Genomic DNA, 25,301 nt, shown 5'->3' on the forward strand with positions numbered 1-25,301 from the left:
GGGGCATCCTGGGAGCTACAGACACTGCAGCCACTGGCTCCTGGTAGGGCCCCAAAGCCAGGTGTGGCCTCTGCAAGTGCCAAAAGTACACACGAGTGCAGTGCAGAGGGGCATATAGCCAGCTAACATGAACCACAGGAGGCAAGAGGTCATCCCAGTAACTTCCTCTCTTTTCACTGATGACAGCAGGATCCTAGACATCAGCTTCAACCAGGAATATAACAATTACAGGACTAAACGTAGCTGCAAGAAATTCCACCCAAGTTCAGAGCACGGAAACTTTTCCTCGGTAGCACTAGGAAAATTCAAATCCCTAGTTTGGCTTCCAGAGATAAGCTCAGCAATTCAGAATCCAAAGGACAATTTCATATAAGTAATGACAGACATAAAGTTCTTTACAAATTTCTTTTCTAATTTCTCGTGATAGAAAATTGTCATTAGTCTATATGGGACTATGCATTTTTTCTATACACTCAAAAATCTCCTGCTTTCAAGGTGGCCTTTGGGCAGGCTTTTTGCAATGGAAGGTAAGAACATATGCTATTCTTCCATGGATGTACACCTGGCTTCAGGAAGAGTGGATGCTTCCTGGCTGAAGCAGGTTTGCTTTGCTGTGGTCCCCAGTGGCACTGCACTCTACTACAGCAGTCTGAGCCCCTCTGAAAGGTAAGTTTTTTAAGCACATGATTTTTATGATTTGTGCTTTTGCCTCTTGATGTAGACCTCAACTAGGTGATGTTTAATTTCAGTAATGAAATTTGGATCCCAACATGTATTAGCTTAGAAAAAAAAATTAAAAATCAGAGGCAAGCAAACAAGCAAATAAAACAGCAGATAACCAATACAGATAACAAAGAGAGCCTTGGGGAAGGAGTATGTGTTGGTATATCTTAAATTCACCTCACAAATAAACTGAATAAACCAGACATTTACAAAAAAATTCTAAGACACTGCTTAAGTGTTTTTTAGTGTTATGTTGAAGAGTGTATTGTTGGCACCTCACTACCTCCACTGACACATGCTTAATCACTGATTTTGGTTCTTACCTTTTCTTCCCACTAAATTTGAGCAACCAGACCAAGATCTAGATACTGTCCCCATGCAAATATTTCCTCACGATTTTAGGATCTGTAATTTGCACCATTCACAAACAGCACCCTGCTTTGAACAGCAATTTGGTAACCTCTTATTTTGTGAATACATTAAAGATTAAGTCAGAAGCATAGTGTCAGTAAAAGTAGATAGCAGGAACAGCGCAAATGTGACCCACTGCATAAACAAAAGGGATGGTTGTGCTTTTCATTGCTTTGGGTAGGTTATTATGGGCTGTTATACTTACAGCTGAAAACAGGGTTAGGTGGAAGAGCAGAAATATTTTACCTATTTAGCATGCAGCTCTACTGAATGAGCTCTCAGTACAGGGCCACGAGAGGGAGCTGCTGTAATAAAAATTCATGTTACAGCAGAAACCTATGAAGAGGTGCCACCTTCCTGTCCTCCAGTGTACAGCCGTTCAAGAACAAAAACTGAATTCCAGTCTTCACTAACATCATTAGGAAAATATCAGGACATGCTTCTCTAAATTCATACCCCTACAGGTCATCTTTTTCACTTCCTTGCATACAGATGTTGATGTCCTTTTATCTCATCCCCAAACAGCCATATCACTACTCCCTTCTCATAGTTTCTGTAGTGCTCCTAGCTCTCCTTCTCTGCTTTCTCCCTGTAATACTGTCTTACTCCCTGTCTTACTCGTTATGGAGAAACAAAATGAAACTCTGATCAGACTTCAAGGCTCTCCTTTTCAGATCTGCTGCAAGGCAGAGCATACGGCAGAACACGAGCAGCATGGGGAGAGAGAAGAAGGCTGGAAAGTCTCTCTTCTCAGGCCTTTTGATGTAAATATAAACTGGAAGTAAATTATAAACTGGAGAACACCGATTCCTCCAGGACCTCACTCCGCTCACCTCCAGAGGACTGGGAGGGTACCTGGCTGTCGCCCTGAAAACTCAGCTTCTGAGCTTGCTAACATAGTTTTCTAAAGACTTTCCCAGGACAGTAACTGTAAACATAGATATGTGTACATTCTTCCTGTTACATGTCTTGTGATGGGCACCTGTCATGGCCAGTGCAGTGAGAAAGTGTTATCCTGACCATCCAATCCCTGGCCGTGGTAGGAAGCCTATAAATCCTGGGAGGAAAAATAAACTCTGCTCTTTCTTCACCACACCTCAACCTGTGTTCGCGTGATCTATTGATCTTCAGCGGTAACACCTGGCTTAGGTGATGAACACAATCCTTCCCAGGGCACAGACTGGAACAGAGGCTGCTGGACAGAGTAACCACAAAATTACCCATGGCAGTCATGGCATTGGGCTACGAGTCCTCACTCTGCCCATGTTCTGTATGGACACCTACAAAATGGTCCCCAGAGGGATCCCATGATCAAAAGGAATTGTCCTCTCCAGAAACTGATTTGCCACATACAAGATTCTTAAACGCATGGTTTACTTTAGATGTGGTACAACATCAGTTCCTTGTTCTAACACCCCTGTTCTCTTGCTCCAGAACAACATGTTCAGTTACATGTCCAGTTACATGTCAAGCAGTAGAAATCTTAGCCATAAAAACTGCCAGCATATTGTAAAATCATTTTTCATTTGGTATTCACTGTGTGTTTAGAATCCTTCCAGTGTTCAGCATTGCAGATGCAGGTTTGCTGCTCAAGGACTTTAATGACCCAGATTAATTCCCTTTCCTCTTACATCAGTATAACTTACTGATGCAATAAACACAGCAAAACCTGCATTAAAATAAGCAGCCATGCATGGGAAAAGAAAATCACATTTTTAATTTTTTGAATCTTTTCATTTTTCTGTGAAGACAGAGAAGTTCTCTGTGCAATGCAAAGTGACCCGTGAATAAAAACAGAGAGTGGTAGAAAGACATGCTTTTGCTAAAATGAGTAAAAGTCAGCTGGGTAACAGAATGAAGAACTTAAGTGCTGTCATTAACCTCAGCATAGCATAGGATATACAGCACAGCAGCTGGCCAGTAATTTTCATGCACATATGCAGACGCGCACACACACGGACCAGCAGCAGTAGGTAATCATCAACCCCAAAGCCTCACCTACATCATTCTGTGCAAGAATTCGACGACCAGAACCATCCAGGTTTGCGCTCTCAACCACAGCCTGTTTAGCATCACACCAGTACAACTTGTCGGCCAGGTAGTCAAGAGCTATCCCACTGGGCCACACCAGGCCAGTGCTGGCTACGACACGGCGATCGAAGCCTTCTAATGAAGAGCTGTCAATCCGCGGATTGACCCCCATGTCAGTCCAGAATAATCTCCTTCAGAAAACAAAATGAATACAGGAAGTCAGTAAGTAAATGTTTGTCCTCCTCTCCGTGGAGTTCTTTCAAAGCAGAAAGGTCAGATGAAAGCAATATAGCCTGGACTCACAGGAGAAAAAGTGCACGCTTCAAGCAAACATATTGGCTGCTGATCTTTTCACTCTTGCCATAAGACCCCAGGTGATTGCACTGGGACTTATGCAGAATCCTCACTCTGTTCACTGGCATGAAACCTTTGGAAAACAACTCCTGACTATGTTAACTGCCACAGCTCTTCATATCTGCTTTTTGATTTTCCATGTGACAGCTGATAGCAGTTTAGCAAACCCAGACAACAGAAAATGATGCATTATCCAGACTCTGTCTAAACAGGGGTGCAACAATAAACAAATTAAACCAAAATTACCCATTTCCCATGGAAAACAGGCAAGAGTAGGCAAGATGTTTTTAAAAAATACACCAATATCAGGTCCTGATTCTCAGGATCTTCCTCTAGAGTCCTGTGTGTTACTCACTGAGTGTTTAGCAGTGTTTCAATGAACAGACAGTGCTAGAAGGCAACTAAAAATGGAGATAGTTATAATTGCAAATAATGTCTGAAGTTTGGGCTCAACTTTCCAGGTGCCTCTGTCAGATTTACTGAAATAACCCAGGGATTCACTTAACTTTAGTTACACAAGCAGTTTTGTTCTGATGAAGGGATTTTAGTATTTACAGCTATGGACAATTGCTATAATGTCTGTTCATCCTTTCACATTAAATTTCTAAAAAAGAAGGTTCTAATGATGTTTCCTCCTCTCTTTCCCCTTGTATGCTTTGCCTCTACCAATAATTCTAATAAACAATCTGGCAGAAGCTACCTTTCTTCAAAGTTTTCCTGCAAAATGTCTCTATAACATCCAGCCTCTACTGAAAGATTCTTTCAGGTCTTTTATGGGCAGAGGCAAGCTAGGAAAACACCCTCCCCAAACCTGCTTCTTGCTGATTCATCAGTACTTAATTATGGCGGGATATGAGCATCAAAGCAAAATTTAAAGGACCAGATTTAAAATGTTCCTACTACAAGCATATTGACTAAAATCCATGGCACTTTGCCATTGATTGAAATAGTCAGAATTTCATCAAGAGTTTAAACACCTGGGACCATTTCAACACTAGTTAAGAAGATACAAGGTGCACTTAAAACAACAAATTTCCAGAACAGTAAATTAGGTTTAGTTTCCTCTGAAACTGAAACATGGACCAACAAAAAAAAGGTAGTTTCATAAGCACTACTGGTTAAAAGTGATTACTTTCTTCACACTACTAGATATGGAACCATCAAAGTTTGTAGTGTGACACCTACAGCTGACAGAGACCTCAGTGGTTCATGCTTTTCTTTAGCTTAAATTGCACACAGAATTATTAATACTCCAATTACTTTCTTCTAAAATCTGTATGAAAAATGAACATGGCCCAACTCATGAAAGAAACTCTGCAATAAAACATTACTGTTCACACAGCTCTGCAAGGCAATGGCTAACCCAACATGAGACTAATCTTATTTTGGCTGCCAAAAGGGCAAGGCTTGCATGCTTATTTTTAAAAGTCATCCACAAGAATAACATGGTTTATTGTCTGTCACTCCTTACTTAGCAAATGGGTGAATGGCAATCCCTCGAGGCTGGGAGAGATCCTCCCAGATGATCATTTTTCTTTGCATTCCATTCAGATTGCTCCTTTCAATGCACACCTTCCTGCAACACACAGAGCACTGTTAGGTTCTCCCTGCTATCTTTTTAATTACCTTCTTGGGCTGAACATACTATGATTTTGCATTGCTTTGGTTTAGCTGTAATAAATAATTTCACAGTGACAAGAAGTATATCCAGAAGTAATCCTGCTGATATGGGATGCCTAGTTGTTTTATCAACAAGTAATTCATGTTACAGCTTCATTATCTGGTCCAGGGCATGATGATAAAATACCTGCTGCTCTGCAGAAGACATGAAGTTCTCCTTCTTTGGGTGAATGATGAATTACAAGTATGATCACTAACAGATAAATGCTAGCTTTAAAAGGAGCCAGGAGGAAAACCATCTCCTAGCTGAATACCATTACCAAATGTATAAAGAATTTTTTTAAAATAGTACTTTTACATAGCATTTTTCACCCAGATATCAGTGGTCATTTTACATACTGCATCTATTTTTGCAGGAAAGAATGAGGCTAAGGTTCTTAAGATTACTCATAAAATCTGTGGCCAAGTCAAGTATAGAATCTACATTGCCAATCTTTCAATTCACCTTCTTTCCAGAAAACTGATTTTATTGCTGCAACTTTCACCTTGCCAAATAAATATCAGCCTCTACCTGCAAGCAAGCCTACAGCCTTCCATGCTACCTTGAACCCTCAAAGAAAGGCCCCACAGAGATGGAAGGAGAAATATATTCTTGCAAATATGAAATACAAACAGGTAAATGCAGTGGGTGAGAAGGAAGTCGCAGGTTCAAATTCTCATATTCTCCCTGAACTCCTGTCTTATGGAGAGAAGCACCATAATCTCCCATTTCGCAAGAAACACTGGCATACAACAGCAGCTCAATCATGTGACAATACAGTACCTAAAAGCAAGGAAGTGGTCTAGCAGAACATTTAAAATGGAGAAGGAGGGTGATGTAAACACCCAGAATTACTCTTTATTGACTAATGAATTATGGATCATATTGAAAGATCATGACCACTCTTCAAGTAGTCTTCATTATCTGTTGTGATCTGAAACTGCCTTTTCATCAAAGGTCAGTTTTGTTTCCCTCTGCATATAAGGCTAGGTATCAGCTGAAAGGTGGTCACATTGTCTGGCAGTAATCATTCCTCTTTTATCAGAGATAATTGACAAAGACTCTCCAATATCATGATTCTAGCTGCCAACAACACTGACTTCTGCCCAAGATGTACTCAGTACAGTAATATTCTTTTTTATATGTATATACAAATATATACCTACACACAAACACACACTCACATGCAGCATATGTCTATAAAAAAGAGTGTAAGGATATATATTCACATGCACATGTGCACATACATATATGCAGTGCATGCTTTAGATTCCTTGCAACTGAGTCCAAACCCTTGCTTCTTGGAAAGAGAAAGATAAAAATACAATAGCAGACTGCAAGTGAGCTTCCAGCATTTTAGTTTTAAGGAACCTGCCAACTGCATATACTTGAGACTAAAACTACCCAATCAGAATGTGAAGCACTACTGAATTAGAGTGATATCCCAGCTATTTCTGTATCACCAGTCATTTATTCCAAATATTTTATGGCATGCTTCAACATAAATGAACTGTGGAGCATGTACCCTCTGTCTGTCCAATACAATTTACGGTTAATCCAGTCCACAGCAAGGCCCTCGGGTGTATCTATAGCTCCATGAATAACCTTTTCACGATCTGAACCATCCAGATTAGCTCGTTCTATCCATTTCAAGGCGGTGTGGGCAAAGTAAATCTGTGAATAAATAACAGACAAGGTGTCATTAGTTCTCATTGCACTTTCTACTCTACCTCCCCTGTCTAGTAACTCCATTTCTAAAATACCTTTTTTCATCTGGAAAATTCCCTAAACTGTTTATTCGCTAAAGGCTGCACAGGTAACCCATGATCCCTGATCAAATAAAAAGGCACTTATCCTTCAACCAGGATGACTTCTACAGGCAGCTTGTGCTTAGCTGTAAATCCTGGCTGCCCTATATACAGCCCTCTGAATATCCTGTGGTTTTGTTTCAGCCAGCAGCTACTTCACATGAAGCACAGCTGAGGAAGCAAAAGTAGGAACAGGCAGAAAGAAGCACGTTGTCATTTCACTGGCTGCTCATGTTGAAAAGTGAGAAGTGTGGAGAAGATAGTTCTCTCTATGTTTATCAAGGTGCTGGGAATGGGAAAAAGAGTTATTAAATTTACTTCTATTGTTTTCCACTCTTTCATCCTGCAGCTATCTTAATTTTTTACTCAGTGTCTATTCTGTAAGGCTCCAACATTTCCAGAAGAGGTTTCTTAGTCTAGGGTCAAAAGGAAAGTTCTTTGCTGGTAAGGAAGCTAGGTTTGCATTTTCCAAGGGTGTAAATTTTGTCTTGTATGCCAATACCAGAGGGAGCCAAACGCTGTACAGCACAACCATATGAAAAGCAGTGCTGAGGCTTTCTTTGGGAATGGTAACAGCGAAATAACTTTTCTTTGATGCTAACCATGAATCAAACAAAGAAGGAGGGAGCCTCTAGTCCTAGGCCAGCTAACTCAGTGCTCTGGGAGCACAAAGAGGTGCCACCCTGCCACTCAGCTCTGTGGGCTCCTGCAGCCTGGCTGGCCCCTGCCTGTCCCCTCACCTCTGTACTGCCCACCCAACACTACGGGAGGGGATCCCAGTGCACACCAGAGCCACCAGCACCGCTGACCCACACTTGGCACAGCCCAGGGCAGCTGCTGCCCCTCCAGCAGGGCCCTATTTCAGGAACAGCAAGTGGCAGTGCTCCAGAAGGGCCTGAAGTGCTCCTCCTGTAAAGGCAGATCTGGTAACATTCACATTTGTTTAGCTGTGTCCATCTGGGCCTTGAGATGCTTCCAACAACTTAACTGAGCTCCTCATCAGCTTTCACGGTACCATCCAGTATTCCTTTGCAACACTTTCACAGTGTAAATAAGTCTCTCCATGGGAAAATAATCTGCCACAGAAGGTTTAGCAAGGCACAGGAGTAGGACCCTAGGATGTGGCCACACAGACTAACAGGTCTTTATACAGAGAAGACTCCTGTTTCCGACAGCACTGTCTAGCATGTGAGGAACGCATTTCAGAAGAGAAACAGACTCTGTGAGCATTCAGCAGTTTTGCTTAATAATATCAGGTCATGGGAAATAATTCTTGTTAAGATTACACCAACATTTTGTAGGAATCATACAGATTTAGCTGTATAGAACAAAAGATACCTTTGCTTATACCACTACACTGTGAAAAAAACCCACAATATATATCCAGAAAACAACACTGCAGTCTTAATGGAGAAAACTTATTGACCACACAAAAGTTCTTTAAAATTGAAATCATGCCTGAAGTGAATTTAGAAATCCAAATTCTCTGTGAATTATCATTTTCAATGTACAAAAAATAAGTAATTAAAGGATGAAACTCTTCAACTAATGTTTGGCAGCCCATACCAGTTGTGCTCCTAGACAGGCAACAGAGCAACGGGCAGCATAATGCGTAATCCAGATCACTGACAGAGGAAAGGTTAAGGCACATGAAAGCTCAATCCTTTTGTCCTTGCAACACTCCAGAATCCTCTCATTTTTAATGCCTTACCTTATTTTCCACCGGGTCAGAGTCCAGTGCTAAGACTACTCCCATCTGCCAGTCAAGTAAACTTGTATAATCTGTTCCATCAAAACTGATCTGGCGGATATCTTGGCCATTTGCAAATAACAAAAATGGCTTAGGACCTGTCGATTAAAATTTTCCAGTACGTTAATTGCACTATGTTCAAAGTGATCTCTAACTTGCATTGCCTCCTAAGTAGCATTGTAAATAAATAACAGTAAAAGACAAAATGAGGAACAGAAGCAAAAAGAAATTGTGACAGTTTCCCTACACTCCACTTGCCTATGAAATTAAAGATAAACGTGAATGTAAGTTTACAGCATTGGCCTCAATATTTCTGACAAAAGGAGTCATTAGTCCTGCTGCTTTTCACACTGAGTGCCTTAGCCTCAAGGCAATCATCCCTTTGCATTTCACAGCATCACCATAAATGCCAGAATAACTTTAATTCTGCATTTGGAGAAGGCTTTTATAGTAAAAGAAAGAAAGATACTGTCCCCCCAAAAAATATACGTATAGTTTTCCCCTTATTTCTGGCACAAACCAAAAACTTATTTTTCCTCCTCTCTCTCTGGCAATTGCTTATACCTTGCAGGTCACCAGAGTCTGCCCTTTTCTCAGAAGGAACAGAAGGGTCTGGAATCCAAAAGTGCTCATCAAACACCTCAGCTTCCTGGGGCTAGTGGGGGAGAAATATCCTTATATGCAAAGTCCTTTAACAAATTACTCCCTGCCCTGTTCTCCAAATACAGAGACTTCATTCCCAATTCTGTAGCACTGGGCAGGAACTACGCCCATATTTATGTGAAGGCACAAAACCCTGTGTACTGCAGGACAGAGCTCCACACTATGGGAGCCCAGAGTGAAATGTTGAAGATGGATCACAGGTTGAACTTTCTGTGAAGGAGACAGAACCATATACTGGTGCTTGTCCTGGTTTGTTTCCAAAATATGTTGTCTTTCCTAACAACTAATACTTCCCAAGTTTAACAAAGTAACCTAAAATCAGTGCAAAAAGGTGTCATCCACCTTAAAGAACTCAGAAAATGTTTTGCTTTTATTGGCAGAAATATGCAGGCACACCAAGACACCAACCTATGGCTGTGCAGTGCTTTCTGTCTCGCTGAAGCTTATATCCAGGAAAACAAGCACACTCCCAGGAGGATGGGCTTAAAGGAGAGCATATCTGACTGCAGCCACCATTATCTGGAGATGTACAACCTTAAACAGAGCATTTGTAAAATTTTACTGTGCCGTTCTAAAAAAAAATAAAATACAAAAAAATCAGAAGTATAAGAGAATGTTTCACTCTGCTCAGGATTTCTACAGTGCAAATCATCTCAGTGATTGGTCCATTTACCTGAAGGCCTCTGAAAGTAGGCTTTTTCTGCTGAAAGCAGAAGCCTAGTGAAGTGAAAACAAATTAGGAGTAACTTGTTCCAGAGTTTTACTGAAAACTTAAAACACAAGGTGTTGTGTTGTAACACAGGGGTACATAAAGAGAGAGGGTCTTTCATGTGTTTCAGAGAACTCTTCTCCCATGCAAATCTCATCCCATTTACTACAGAATAATAAATTTTATCAGAGTTTGTACTCCATGCAAAGAAATAGCAAATTAATGCAATTGTCCCCCCAGAAGTTAATTAGGCAAGGATGACAAATTGATACTTTTTAATAAAACAAACCAAGATTTCATGTAAAAAGAAACCATTCTGTTGCTATTTTTTTCTCTTATATTCTCAGTACCAACATGAGCTAGCAAAATGGAAATAATGACTGAATCCATGTATAAAGTACAGTCCACAATATGAAAAGGATTAAAAGGGAAAGAGGATTTTTCATATCATAAGGCATGTAATGGAGCTATTATCTATTAGCTATTACTTATGGATATAGTTCTTATATATAGCTATATCCGTAAGTAATGGATCTATCTTGACCCCTCAGACTGAAAAGATGCAGATGAGAAGCTGCAATCCCCTGAATTTGGAAAATTGCTGAAATGAGGAATGACAGATTGAGTGTAGCAGCTTCAAGTATTCTGACTGCCAAAAATTCCACTTGTGGAATTTAGAGTGACTCTGAACCTGGGCTGCATGATGTCAATAAAATTATCTTCAGGTTTAACCCAAGTCTTAATTTTGTACATTTATGTCCTCTCAAGTTAAATGTTAGATGTCTCCCACAATAAAAATCTGCGACATGCCTTGACCTGTGCTGACAGCAAAATAATTGGCCAGCAAATATTGGAGGTAGCTGCTACTAAAAATCTATTAAAAAATGAAGATGAATGCTGCTCGTGTTAGCACTCAAAGCACCTTACACTCTGTTATCTTGTGCAATCGTTTCAAAATGAATGTAAAATGCCTTAATTCACATCTGGCTCTTGGTGCCAAGAATAAACAGAGCCTGGCAGTCACTGCAGCTAGAAAAAATGTTACTTACCTGTGCATGTTTTGCCATCCACTTTGAGTACAGATCCTTCTGGACAAAAGCAAACAGGGCCTTTAGATGTTCGAAGGCAGCCGTGACTACAGCCAGTGTCATTACTTGTACAGGTAATTAGCTCTACAGTAATTAAAGGAGGAAAAGAGAAATCCTAAATGATGATAAAAAATTTTATTAATCCCCCAATAAGAGGTGTTAACATCTTCTTAAATAGCAAAAGAAGAAGAATAAGTAAGGAAAATAAATACATAAATAAATAAAAGCGTGATGTTGGGAGTACAACATTTCTGCAGTCTTCCTGTGGTTTGTTAGGCGGTGTTTCAGTTTTTCTCTTCCAAATTTTTTCCACACCTTCTCCTAATTACAGTCCAGGAGAAAAACAAAATTGCTGAGTCCTGAAGCCATTATACTTGTCAGCCTTAAATTTTCCAAAATTCTTTGATATTAACATTATCAAAATAGAAGTAATTTTGAGAACTTTCTTACATTTCATCAAAAATCAGGTTTTAAAAACTACAAGGAATCTACATGAAAGAATAAATATAAAAGCCAAAGAGAATGTGGAAGAACTACTTTCCTAATATTCCAAGTATAAAAGAGCTAAGATGAATCAAAACAGGAGATGAACCTTCCCAAAAGAAAACTATGTTCCTTAGTGTCAGTTTTAGAAGTTATAAGGGAAAAATCATCTGAGGACTTGGCAGTAGTTTTTTTTTACTTGTTATTAGAAATGCTGCAGTGCCAACATTTTTTTTTTTTTAGTATTTCTTTGATGCAATTTTATAAGATGTTCTCCTTCCACCTTCTGCACTGCAGTGCTCCATCTCTTTGTCCCAGTTCTAGTGCCATGTGACTGGAACTAATGCAAGATTTCCACAACTGCTTCTATGAATCAACTGCACACATTGGTTTAAATGTTTCATGGCTCTTGCAAATATTGCTTCTCCAGGGTAACTGCATTCTGGACTGGACTGTGCTAATCACTTAAGCACAGAGAATAGGGTCCAGAAAATTCAAGTTTCTTTCTGACCAAAACTTGTGGCTTTATGATGAAGATGAAGAGCTTTGTAAAGGATTTGGAGGACAAAGTATCAAAATATCTGGCCAGCATTTGGACTTCTCATCTTGTCTCTCTCTCAAGTTGCACAGTTGGTGAACATCTGCCTTGTTCTGCAGTAGTTAAAGAGTCACACTGTCCATTCTGCATCCCTAGACTGTGCTAGAAAAATTTTCTATCTAATTTGAGCCACCCAAAATGCAGGCATACAGTTCAAGTTGGTCATCCAAAGTAGGACTCAGCTGTGTCTAAATGTTGTTTTGGACACAAAATTATATTCCACCTCCCAGTAACCTCCCATAGCTCTTCTGCTGCAGTTGGCTGCCTTCTGCAGCTGTCACACACCCCCTGGACTCCACGTTTGGGTCACTGAATCCTCCTCCTGGCTCCCTCTTGAAAAAAGAGGAAGAAGTGGATCTTAGAAAATCACAGAATATCCTGAGTTGGAAGGGACCCACAGAGATCATCGAGTCCAACTCCAGGCCCTGCCCAGGACTCTTGGAGTCTAAAATAGACTGACTACTAGAGTCTGTTAGATTCTGTGGCTATATTTACTCTCCAGTACTGATATTTAATATACCCTTGAGCCTTATCCTGCTATGGTCCACACTGAACCCATTGGTGTGTGCTGGTACTCCTGCTTGGGCCTTACACCAGTGTTTTATTTCCACTGAAATAAAGTAGAAGGACCTTTGTCTATGCATAAGCTTCACTTCAAAAGTGAAGTGAAGTTTTCACTTCAAAATATCCCAAGACCTCAAAACTTGAAAGCTTTTCATACATGTTCTACACTTGTTTCAGAAAGGGTTAATTCATTTCTAGACTGAGCATACACATTTAATTCCACTAATGTCATACACATTAGCAACGCTATCAGCCCCGATCTGAAAAGAAAATACATGATGCTGTGAGCTGCTCCGTCAAAGACTGGGAAAATCCTTCCAGACTGAGCCAAATTCAGAGGCCACATTTAAAAATAAATAACTGCTTATCCACCTGGAATGTGACACTGGGCCTAATCTGAGAAAAGGTCTCTCTGGAGACATGACTTGTTATTTTTTCCCTCCTCTGAAGAAGCATATACAATTTCTCACGTGTAACTCACGCTTCCTTGAACACGACACCTGCAATCAGTTCACTCCGTTTAAGCCGATCCTGCTTACATAATATGGGATTGGAAGCAAGCAACGCAATGCACAAAACTTTCAGCAGCTCCAGCATTAAATGAGGACTCTCTCCAATAAGATACTCCAAGTGTTTGCCTATTACAGCTCCTTACCATGACACGTTTTCCTATCAGGCAGCAGAACAAAGCCTCTCGGGCAGGTGCAGTAATAGGAACCAGGGATATTCACACAGCCTAAAGTGCAGCCGTGATTCCAGAAGCCACATTCATTAATGTCTAGGGGGAAAAAAAAAAAAAAATTTGTTGTGTCAGAATAACATCATCAGCCAATGTTAGGGAATGGATTTATGAAACAAGGTAACAGTCTGAAAAAGTACATAATTTTTTTCGCATTCATTTCACAAAAATATGTTTTTCCTAATGAACTGTAAGAAAACAAGGTTTCAGATCTCATTTAAACCAGTGTTAAAAACCTCCTAGCAAAACATACTCATGCTCTGTGTGTCCAGCATAGGTGCCTAGGGGATTTCCAAAAGGATGGCTTTCCATATGGATTTCACCGCCATTTAAATCCTGCACACATTCAAAAAATTTACATTAGACACTTTCTTAAAACAAGAATTATTTTTAAGAATTTGGGTTCAACATGACTGAAGTAAAAGCCTCAAAACACAAGTATTTCAGATATTCACAATCTAAAGTTGAAATCCAGAAATCAAACTTGAGAATTTCCTGAAAACTGGAATGCTGATGCTCAGGCAAGTTTGTAAATCCTTTAAGCTAGGAATTCTGATGCCATTATGTCTTATAAAATCTAGTCATGTAGGGAAAGAGATGATTTTAAAGAGTATTATGTTAGCTATTATTAATAGAAATTTAAGATTTTTAATAAAACAGTCAGATTAAAATATTTAGAAACGTGGTGAGAATTTCTGTCTTTTTTGAAATGGTACTTCAGACAGACATCTTGTTGCTGGATTATTCAATGTGTCACCTTTGATGACACATCCAGTTTCATCCTTATTTAAAAATTAAATTAGCACACACAAGAATTTATAATTATCTGAAGTTCCTTTACCAATCAGACTAAGACCAAAATTTCTCACAAGTATAGCACCTGTGACATTTTCATAGGTCTCTTTTTTAACTGTTTCAGAACTTGGAAGGACACAAAATGTAAATTGCACACTGAATTTTTTAAAAGCTCATAGTAATTTTTCAAAGTCAAGATAATAATAAAAAAAAAAAAACCAGAAGTATTTTTTTCATGTGATGGAATAAACCTGATGATAAATTAATTACCTTCACAAAACTGTTTATTTCGACTTAAAATAAAGCCACTAGAACATTTACACCGATGAGTCCTTGAGTCTGGCCTGCAGATTCTTCTTCTGCACTTTTCTCTGTCCAAATCACAGATTCCTTTTTCTGAAAGAACAATATAACAGTGTAAGTAGAATGGAGTTCTTATCATATTAACCTCTACCTCCAGTAGAAAGATGATAAGAGATTTATTTTCTTCTCAACACCTGCTTGCTCAACCAAGTGGAGGAATTTCTTATGAATACAAAATAACTTCTTTTTTTTCCATTGGTAAAAGCAAGCAAAAAACCAATCACTCTAAAAATTAAAGTACTTGGAATACTAGGAGTAGGTGTATGCAAATGATCATTTTGAGCTCTATGTCAGCACAAACAGATCTAGAGAGAGCCTGAAGTAGGGGATAGTTTGGTTTGGGTCCATACCTGCAGTGAAAGGGAAAATTCAAATTTCCTACACCCCCAGTCCTGCACAGTATTATATATATTACTTTGTAAAACACTCAAAAATAAGAACAACAGAGAGGGAGTACACATGCATAAAAGAGAAAGAAGAGACAGTTTTAAGAAACAGCAGACATGTTATATATTTATTATTAATAAATGTTATTTATTATTATTATAATTATTATTGTTATTATTATTTATATTGGAGTATTATTGCCACATTATTACTCATATTATTCAACAGAAAAGATAAATGGGAGATTATAATGATCATGTGTTTTATTTGGGCAAAAGGTGTTAGGGCATTCTAGAGAACCATTGTATTGGTGTGGACTTATGAGAAATACAAGCATTATAAATGCTGAGCTCAAATTTCAAACTCAGAACCTTTCTTCACAGGAAAAAGAAAAAATGTGCCTAACAGGTCCCCAGGAGGCTTCCTATTTCTCCTGCTACACAGAAAAAGCTACTCCAGTATCCTTTTTCATGGGGAGGATTTGCAGAGCCTCATTTCTGCATTCAGCTATCTGTCAGTGCTGGTGCTTTCACAGATATGCAGCATTCATGATTTTATTTTTGTCTCCACATTTATTATTTTTGCTTGAACTGATGCTACTGACTCTGGGTGTGCAGCCACACAAAACATTGTCTTTGCCCTGGGATGTGTAAGACACAATGGGCTCATACAGGCAAAGAAATGGATATGTGACCAATTCTCTTGTGCCATTTCCAATTCACAATCTAAATTCCAAGAGATGGAAAACTGCATAATATTTAAGCTCCAAGTTTATTCTTCTGCTAGCCACAACAAAGAAAGCATTGGTCCCTTGGTGCAATGGCAGATCACGTCTATAAAAGTAATAATACATGTTTTCCCAGACAGTCACTGCAGCTTAGCTACAGGCACAGACACCTTGCACACATTTGGTTAACAGGCTAAGTCTTCCCTAGCAAAGGTCATATATTAAATGCAAAATTATGAATGGATGACTAGGTAGATATTATCTATGTTATTTAGCATGTTCTCCTTTAAAAGACTTAAATTTTGTGTGGTTTTAGGTCAGCCTTTCGTTTTGTAGAATTAATTTTGGAGACAATCCTTTTCTACTGCAACTGAATCAGGAACATACAGTAGTGGAGAGTCTAATCTTCAAATAAGGAACTCATTAGAATGACAAAAGTGCAAGTGCAAGCAACCACAAAACAACAGAATCCACAAACAAGACCACATTCAAGGCTGCATTGTATGCTTATCATTGTTTCTGATTTTTCTACCCCTGATTGCACCATTGTCGATCTAAGTGGTCTAAAAACACCTAAGACACCTGGGAGTCATAGAATAAATAGCAGAAGCTCTAGTTTTGCCATCTGGACAATCTCAAAATAAAAATTATTAACTAAGTACTAGAACTCAAAGTAGCCATATCAACACATAAAAACTCAATCTCCTTTCAAAGCTTAAACAGAATGGTGTTTAAGTTTTGAATCACAAACTTTATAATGTAATATTTTCTGGAAGAACACCATTACAAACCACAGTTACTAACTTATTTGTGCTTTGTGGGATTTATTCCCTCCCATCACCTTTCTTACATGGAAATACACAACTCAGATATTAGCCTGATGCTAGTATCTTACACTGGAAAGAAACACAACATAATTTCTCAAAAAAATATATTCAAAATTTCCAAGAATACCAGATATTATTAATATTTTAGGAAAGATTCTTTCAAAGAATTCCAGAGGCAGTATTTGAGATTTTAAGGTATTTCTGATATTTTTGATTTTAAGCTATTAAAAGTGCCACACCAAAGTTGTTCTGTGGGGCTACAACAAACCCATAGATGAATTGATGCTCTTCTCTCTATTTATTGGCCATGACCAGTCCAAGGAAGTCATTTGAAAGAGAAAGAGAAGAGGGGACATGAGGAATTTAAGTAGCAAAGTAAATAATTCAAATTCCAGTAAAAAAATCAAGTCATATCAGTTGCACACTTCTCCTAAGTTCCCTTTCATCTGAAGGAACTCACTAGTTATCTGCTTTAAAGAAGGCTTGATAATTCACAGCTGACACTACATTGCAATGTACATTTTCTTAGCTTGTACAGAGCATCCAATTAGTCTAGGTATGCTTTTATCTCCAGGTTTCTCTGTTGTAAGATCAGCTATAAATCTCATATGAACTCCAGGCTCATTAGTCCTCCTTTCATCCCTGTTCTTGCATTGGATAAGCCAAGCAATGCACATACAAAGACCAAAAGGTTCATCTGGATTCAGCCTGTTAAGCTTCTTTCTACTCCATCACTTCCCAGAAATTTTTACAAGAAGTTATTTGGAATTTTTTGTAAAAAGCCTACTGCTGACAGCACTTACCATGGTACAAAAATTTGCTAAACATGTTGGAAATATACATACATTTGAAAACATTGGTGGGTTCTGTATTAATAAAAGCAGCAAAAACCCTTTTCCATGGAAAGAGAAATGCCAGAAGGCAGAATGCTTTGGTGGAAGAAGTGGAGTAAAGAATAAAGTGCCCACAGTCACTGAAATTAATCTGCATATTCTTGCCCTGGTCCCTCTATGTGAGAGCACCAAATGTGTCAGTAGGAAAAAGTGCTTCCATTTGCCAGGAAAACCATTTTCCCCAAAGTAAGGACAGATCAAGTATTGTCTCTGAAGAGACTCCCTGTGCTTACAAGGGTAAGCTTGATTTCCAGGAACACTTCTGCATCTCAACACATCTTGGCACTGCAAACAAAGCATTTGAAGGGGTGAAGATTTTGATTTTCCCACTCAAATAAGTCTTCAGAGGGCACAGACTGCATGGTACTGCATAAAGCTGTTGGTTGGCATGAAGAAAAACAAACCCTATTTTGTAGTAGTTATTTAGGAATAGTTCAAAAATATATTTACAGTTTCATTTTTGTTTATATTAACTAAAACAAACACTACATTCTCCCCATGTCTTTATATCTCTGGGATCCATGGCTCTTTCCCTGGGAATTGTGCAACCATTGCTTGACACACAAATGCCTCCACACTCTTTGCTCCACTGTTCTTATCCAAGCAAAACTGGTGACAAAAGCTATTCCATTAAAGCAAGAATTCTCTGTTCCCCAGAGACTAGAGGACAAGACATTATTCCTCTGGACATCTCCCACTTCCTACTGCCTCAGCAGGAATCCTCAAGGAAGGTGAGCTACTGATAGTCAATTACCTTCATTTTTGGATCCACAGTGAAAGGCAGCAAGATGACCAACTCACATTGTGGGCTGCAACTGGTATCAATTAAAGAGACAGGAATCTCTTATCCAATAGTTACTACAGAAGCTTCAAGACTCTCTAAGACCTGCTGGACTTTTAATTTAATCATTTCACAGCAAAGCTGAGACATCCACTTGTAGAACATACTCTGTGCTTAAAATCCTTTGCTGCCATAATAATCAGAGTTGTTTGGATGTGCCTTAGATTAAAACTTCCAGAATGAAGCAGACATTTGGTGAGGATAATGTAATCAGAGGGTTAAAAAGCTGTATGCTTTGTGCATTTAGCAGAAAAGCATAAAAGTATCTTTGTGTAAAGAAAGGCAAAAGAATGAGAAAGTCACGTTTATCTGCATGTGTATATAGATTAACGAAACGAGCAGTTCATGCTCGGCTTGCTTCTACCCTGACACTCAGCTGGAGCTGCACACACCAAGTGGAACTATGGGCCACTGAAGTAAAAAAAAAAATCCTTTATTTCCCTGAGGTCTAGAATTTTGCCAGAGAAAATTCTTACTGCAGAGAGTCAAAGTGTATGACATTATTATTCTCAGAAATAGTAGCATTACATTTACTTACCCAAATCCTGAGAATCAATCCTTGCACTTGGCTGCTTAAATGGATGCACTATTTTTATCTCCACTGGTGGGAAAAACGATGGCTTCAGGCTAATTGTGACTACAACTTTTCCAGTATATTTGTTGGCTCTCCATATCATGCCAGACTTCAAGTCTGAGTAGTACAGGTGCTCAGCAAAGAGAGACAGACCAAGCAATTGATGTCTACAAGAGAAGAGAGCAAAGTGGCACATTACCTGATCCCTATATATTTACTCACTCAAACATTTTCTGAGTGCCTAGTTCAGTCAGGTTCACTGAAATTACCTTTATTTGTATTATGTATATCTATACATATATATACACAGTGTAGTATCTTCTATATATGAGAATGAGAAGAGGTGCAGAGACGATCCCAAAATAATTCAGCACTCATAATCCAGAAAATTTGCAAGAAATAGACACAAAAATGGATAACTTGCATTTCTCACAGGTTTAATGATCTACTGGTCAGGACTGACTTAACTGGGAGAGAAAGCCTAGGTGTGACCCTGCTTCTGATGCACCCAGAAACCAAAATGGAAATTGGGTTTGTTGAAGGATGTAGGTCAGGTAAGTTCCAACATTACCCAACAAGCTGTGACAACTCTGACTGTCTGAGGGTGGAGACAGAGTGATAGAAGTAGGGCAGTTCTAAAATCCATTTTCTGCTGCTTCTCCTATCTCAGGAACATAGTTTCCATTCTCTGGCCAGTTATAGCAGCTAGCAGGAATCACAAAAGGGCCAAGTTTTAAATAAGAGAGAAAACAGAAAAAATACTGAAAGCAGTATCTTGTCTTCCACTTTCCAGTACATAACCCTGGTGGAAAAACTGAGAATGCAGATCATCCAGGCTAAGGGATTAATGCTCCAGTGAACAACAACCAACCCAAGGGAGAAAGGGAAAAAAAGTAAGGAAAAATCCAATGACTCTGGCAATGTAGGAGAAGCCAACTTTGTGTTCATCACACACAAATGGTGGACCACATATGTAAATCAGCAGGCCATCATTTTTGTCAGTTTGCTGTTGGAAATCCCTTTTCCACACATGGTGACCTACCATAATGAAAGACACGGCGGTGTCAGCCTTTTCCTGATCCCCTCACTGACCCCATGGCCACCACTGTGCACCTGCACCCCTGCATAGCACAAAGACCAAAAGGACTTGGGTCTAAGAGCCCCCTCAGCCACTGCCACTGGGGTGGGACAGTTCTCTTTCACAACACAGTTCTCACTACATCTGCTGATGCTTCTGGAGAGCCTGAGCACAGGGCCAAGCCTCCCCACCCAGCAGCTAAGGAGGACAACAGGCTTAGATGAGGATGGAATTCAGTCTCCTGAGTACAGCTCAGACACCTGAGCTCACCCGCTGTGACCTTGGATAAATCATTTAATCTCTCCTTTTGGCTCCTCTATCTGCAGAAAAAGGCCACTAATAAACACTCAGAAAGGATTTCTAAGGATTAGATATCATTTGCTAAAAGCTTGGAAGATGGAGAGCGCTGAGTGGCAGTATTATCCTTATAACAGCGACATTTTTCCATTTTCTCATCATTAATGTTACAGTTACAGGCCATTTGCTCTACGCTTCATACTCCTCATGTTGTGAACTGACCCAGTAAAAGGGAGAATAAGGGAGAGAGCTTAACTGCATCCCTGAAATGAATGTTTCATTTCTGACAAAAACTCACCGGACAGAATTTCTGAGGAAGCGAACAGCTCCACCGTCATAGTCACATGATCCAATATGGGAAATCTCTTTTCCGAGGTCGTGTTGGATCCAGTAGAGCCTTGTGTCAATCAAATCTAGGGAGATGGCCTTTATTTTTTCTGTGGTTTTTAAAATATTTATCATATCATTTCCACTGAGGGGCACTCGGTGAATGCTGGAAACTGTACTGTCTGAAGACACAAATAACAGCCTGCAGGCAAGACAGGTATGCTTAAAAAACAAAACAAAACAAAAATCCCACAACAAACAAATGCTACGTTTGCAAAATCACATCACAGCTACACACTCTTTATTTAGTTACTTAGTTGCTCTGGTATGCAAAATTTCTCAGTATGGTACTAGAACTACTGGTACTGCTGGAGACACTAGAAACAAGTATTACTAGAGGTAGTAGCAATTTCCCTCAAGTAGGTGAAGCAGGAATCAGCCCAGCTTATCCACCAAGCACTATTGTCTGTCTCTCTGCTTTTTTCAGCCATGAAGTCAGTCTAGGAAACTGGAATAACCTCCAATCTATGGGGAACTCCTGCAAATTTGAGGAAAGGCAGGTCTGATGTCCAGGCCCTAAATCCTGCTGATATGGCAAGATTCCAAAGAACATTAGCAGTGTTGCTATCATCAGAAGGTTGGTTTATGTACAAATGTGTCAGGAAAGGACACATGAACCTTAATATTAAAATAACTGCACACACTGCTGAGCAGCTTTAATGCAAATCAAAAGTGGCAACAAAGGCATGCTCTTGCTAAACAAAACAGAAGCATTTCAAATTCTGCTCAAGCGTTTTTTTCTTTTTTTTTTCTTTTTTTTTTTGCAACTTTAATGCAAGAGGCTTTTTTTGTGCAAGGGGACATTAGCGTGGAGAGACCACTGTGATGATTCATACTTGTAACCCTTGAGAAGCCAGGCCTCACATGTGAGGATGGTTCTCAATGTAAGTTACCTGAAGTTGAAAGGAACATCTCTATGAAGGCCAGACTACTGGTGATGCTAAGCAGCAACAGTGAATTCAGAGCCAATATTCAGAGACACTGATAAAGAAGCAAGTGAAACAGCAGCAAACTGTTTCAGAACAAAAAAGTTTGGAGTATTTTTCCAGAAAACATACCAATTTATGTTCTAAGTGTGCTGGGTCTGGAGCACAAGTGACTCCCAGCATTTACAGGCATCATTCCCTTTGCTTCTCCAATACTACACAGAAAATTTGCTGAAAGAGGGTAGGTTTAGAATGGATATTAGGAAGAAATTCTTAACTGTGAGGGTGCTGAGGTGCTAGAATAGATTGCCCAGAGATGATGTAGATGCCCCATCCCTGGAATTGCTCAAGACAGGTCAGATAAGACTTTTGCAACCTAGTCTAGTGGAAGGTGTCCCTGCCTGTGGTGGGTGGGTTGGAACTAGATGATCTTTACAGCCTCTTCCAACCCATTTCTATGATTCCCTGAGACCATAATCATAGTACTTTACATCTTTGAAGTCCATTTCAAGGATATTACTAACCCCTTTAAAATTACCTTTGTTCAGCATCAATGGTAATCTTTGTGGGACGACCAACAGCTCTTAGAAGAACTCGGCGTTTCTTCCCATTCATGTCTGTTGCTTCTATGGTTCCTTTCTGTCTGTTGGCCCAGAGAATGTCTTGATTTATCCAGTCAATAGCAAATCCTGAAATGCCTTTGTCTATGTAACATAGTCTCTGTAGACAAGAAAAAAAAGAGTTGACAAGAGGAATCCTAATGACAACTCTAAACTTGGGTTTTGTTACAGGAAATAGAATATCCAACTGAAACCTTCCAGTTAATTCCTTTGTCTGCTTCATTTTTTTCAGACCTGTAGCTATTTCGTCTTCTTTAATCACTTGCATTTGGTCTTTGCACTTTACACATACTCCCTCTGAACAGAGTGACTCCCTGCAAAAGGAAAAACCTGCACAAGAAATACACTTGATTGTATCATAAATACAAAACATTTAGCTACAACTTTTCACATTTGGCACACTCTGAAGCAGCCAGGCCTGTACTGTTACAGATGGAAGTCTCCTAACACACTGCTGCTGGACCAACCCTGATCCTTTAAAGTCAGTTAAAATACATGAGTGAAAACTCCACATAGGTAAATGATAGTGGCAACCTCTCTCAAACAAAAGAACTCTCACAGCAATAAAGTTCAGCCACAACAGCCTGTCTGCCTTTCTTAATCAGCCAGATGCAATGAACTACACAGTTTTTTTCCTGAACAAGGAATAAAGTGCTAAAAGCTTTTATGCAACCATAGAAACCAATAAAAGGTTTGAGAAAAAGTGAGTAGGAATTCAAGCACATTCTTGTCATAGCATTTGTGTGAGCTTGCATTACAATAATCTTGAAGACAAAGTTGTAATGCTAGAGAATAATCTATAACTGATAGAAACATTAATGTCTGCAAAGCCTTAGTTTGTCTGAATTTCCTCTCCTTCATTTTTAACTCAACTTCACCTGACCCACAGGAAATACTGTATGTACTGAATGTGAATGCCAGTAAAACAACCTGGGCTCAGGATCAGAACTATTACAACAGCAAAAGTAAAGTGGTAATCAATGAACAGTGAAGGCAGAACTGTACCCAAGGAGCAGATGGTTTCCATAGAGGGGTTTACACCCATTAACTAGGAGAATTCCAAAGAACTGATTAGTTTACCTCTCGTTTTGTGCCATTTAGGTGAATTCTTTGAAGCAGTCGCCTTTCAGAGTCTACCCAATACACTTTCTCTTCTATATAATGAAAATCCATAAGTGTTGATGGACCAGTATCAGCAACCAGTCTTTCATGATTTGTCCCTTCAGTGTCAATTCTAAAGATGGCATTTCCATGGCTAAAAAGCAGGAATGGTGCTGGGTCTGGAGAAAACAAAATGAGACCAATGAATTGATAATAATTTGATTTTTGCTGCATTAAATTCTCATCAGTAGCATACTAGTCAAAGAGAAAGTTCAAGACTTAGCTGTCTCATTTCTTATTAACAACTTTCTAGGTGTATCACAAAGAAACAGTAATGTATAAATGTAATTGTCCTTACACATTTAATGCTGAAATTATGGCAAAAATCTAAGTTGGGAAACAGAAACTACAGTGGTTGTTACCACTTATCCCAAATTCTACAGACCAGTCAGAGGTCAGAACAATTGCTGAATGCTTGCCAACTGAGGTTGAAAGAAGCTTGCCATGGATGTCCCATGTACTTGGAACCATTGTGCTATGGCAAGAATTTATCACAGAGAGGTAGCCTGGAGTCTCCCTTTAATTATCCAAAAAGGGAAATTGAAGATCCTAAGACATAGCAAAGGAAGAAACTGGAGACTGAGGAGGTTTATTGTGCTGCAGAAGGCTGAAGGAAAATATCTGTGTTTAAAACTCTGACAGCTCAAAAGCAACAACTTTATGCAGACAAAAACTCTATCTGTACTGAGCAAACGGTTAGGATGCAACACTAACTTAACATAAAATATGTTAAAATGTAAGGAGCTCCAATTATGCCCCTTGGTCTGGAAAACCAATTAAGAATGAAAGTGATGAGCAGATAGGATGGTCCCAATAGCCTTGATACAACCTTAAAACAGGGTGAAAAGTATGGAAGTACAATCAGTATGGCATAATGATTGGGGCTGATCCAGTTTTATCAAATCCTCTTTGTTATTTTTAGGGTATCACTGTAGAGCACAATTAAGATTGCTCAAGAAACCTTAAGTACATTTCCAGACCACAAGGGTTTTCATTTAGGCTGTCTGTCAAGTGCATATAGGAAAGCAGTTCTTATGTAACCAACACATTTTAACTTCCATTTTGAAAATAAACATGAGTTTGTTGTTTTCTTTTTTGTTTGTTTATATAAATAAATAAATAAATAAATAAATATACACGTATTTGTGGGCATCGAGACAATTCTTTAATTTACTACTAAAAAAACCATACAAAACATAAATTCCATTGCGTTAGCAATATTGTAATTTTATAACATGGTTGCCTAAAACAGATCCTGGCATACAAGTAGTTCTCAAACCAACTGACTTTGAAATACAATTATTGGTAGATCAACAGAAGGACAGCTTTCAAGCCTGTGTAATCAATTGCTGAATTATTCCACAAGGAAGATGCAACTCTCATTTATTGGGAATGGATGCATTCCAGTTTTCTTACACATATACATTTGAAAATTAAACTGGTTTTATTGACAAGGTTCCCATCTTTTTTTAACTAAGTATCTTTACTATTCACATGAAACTTGAGGCTTTAAACACAACAAAAAGCACTTTGACAAAATTTAGACAGGTGCTTCACCTTCATAGTTGCAAGGTTCTTTTCTCCTTTTAAAGCAGAGGAAGGAGACAAATTTTGATTTCTTCAAGTGAAGAAAGTTCTGATGAGCACCCAAGATGTAATTTTATCTTGTTCACAGGGAAGATGGCCAGGACACTGTTTCTATATTAGCAGAATGTTTTGTATCTCAAATTTTGAATCTATCACCTAATTATAGCAGCTCTTACAGGATTTTAATTACTCCCTTTTCTGCTGCTACTTGAACTGAGCAGCCCCATGTTTGAACAATGAAGACTTGCTTCATTTAA

The 25,301-nt window shown here is 39.0% G+C and overlaps 1 protein-coding gene across 2 annotated transcripts in view; it reads right to left on the minus strand.

Annotated features, from left to right (window-relative positions):
• Positions 1-25,301, minus strand: part of EGF (epidermal growth factor) — a 57,817-nt gene that overhangs the window by 21,076 nt on the left and 11,440 nt on the right. For both annotated transcript variants that reach the window (XM_014263257.2, XM_088057008.1), the window contains exons 3-14: positions 23,377-23,576; positions 22,215-22,396; positions 20,662-20,892; positions 18,953-19,155; positions 14,647-14,772; positions 13,498-13,620; positions 11,159-11,281; positions 9,809-9,934; positions 8,699-8,835; positions 6,705-6,853; positions 4,991-5,095; positions 3,133-3,356 (exon numbers count right to left, since the gene is read on the minus strand). In XM_014263257.2, the coding sequence (XP_014118732.2) occupies positions 3,133-3,356; positions 4,991-5,095; positions 6,705-6,853; positions 8,699-8,835; positions 9,809-9,934; positions 11,159-11,281; positions 13,498-13,620; positions 14,647-14,772; positions 18,953-19,155; positions 20,662-20,892; positions 22,215-22,396; positions 23,377-23,576 (1,929 nt within the window). The remainder of the gene's footprint in view (positions 1-3,132; positions 3,357-4,990; positions 5,096-6,704; positions 6,854-8,698; positions 8,836-9,808; positions 9,935-11,158; positions 11,282-13,497; positions 13,621-14,646; positions 14,773-18,952; positions 19,156-20,661; positions 20,893-22,214; positions 22,397-23,376; positions 23,577-25,301) is intronic.

This window comes from Pseudopodoces humilis, chromosome 6, assembly GCF_049639895.1.
Source record: "Pseudopodoces humilis isolate 2021_Gansu_Grassland_sample_001 chromosome 6, ASM4963989v1, whole genome shotgun sequence".
NCBI classification, from domain to species: Eukaryota; Metazoa; Chordata; class Aves; order Passeriformes; family Paridae; genus Pseudopodoces; species Pseudopodoces humilis.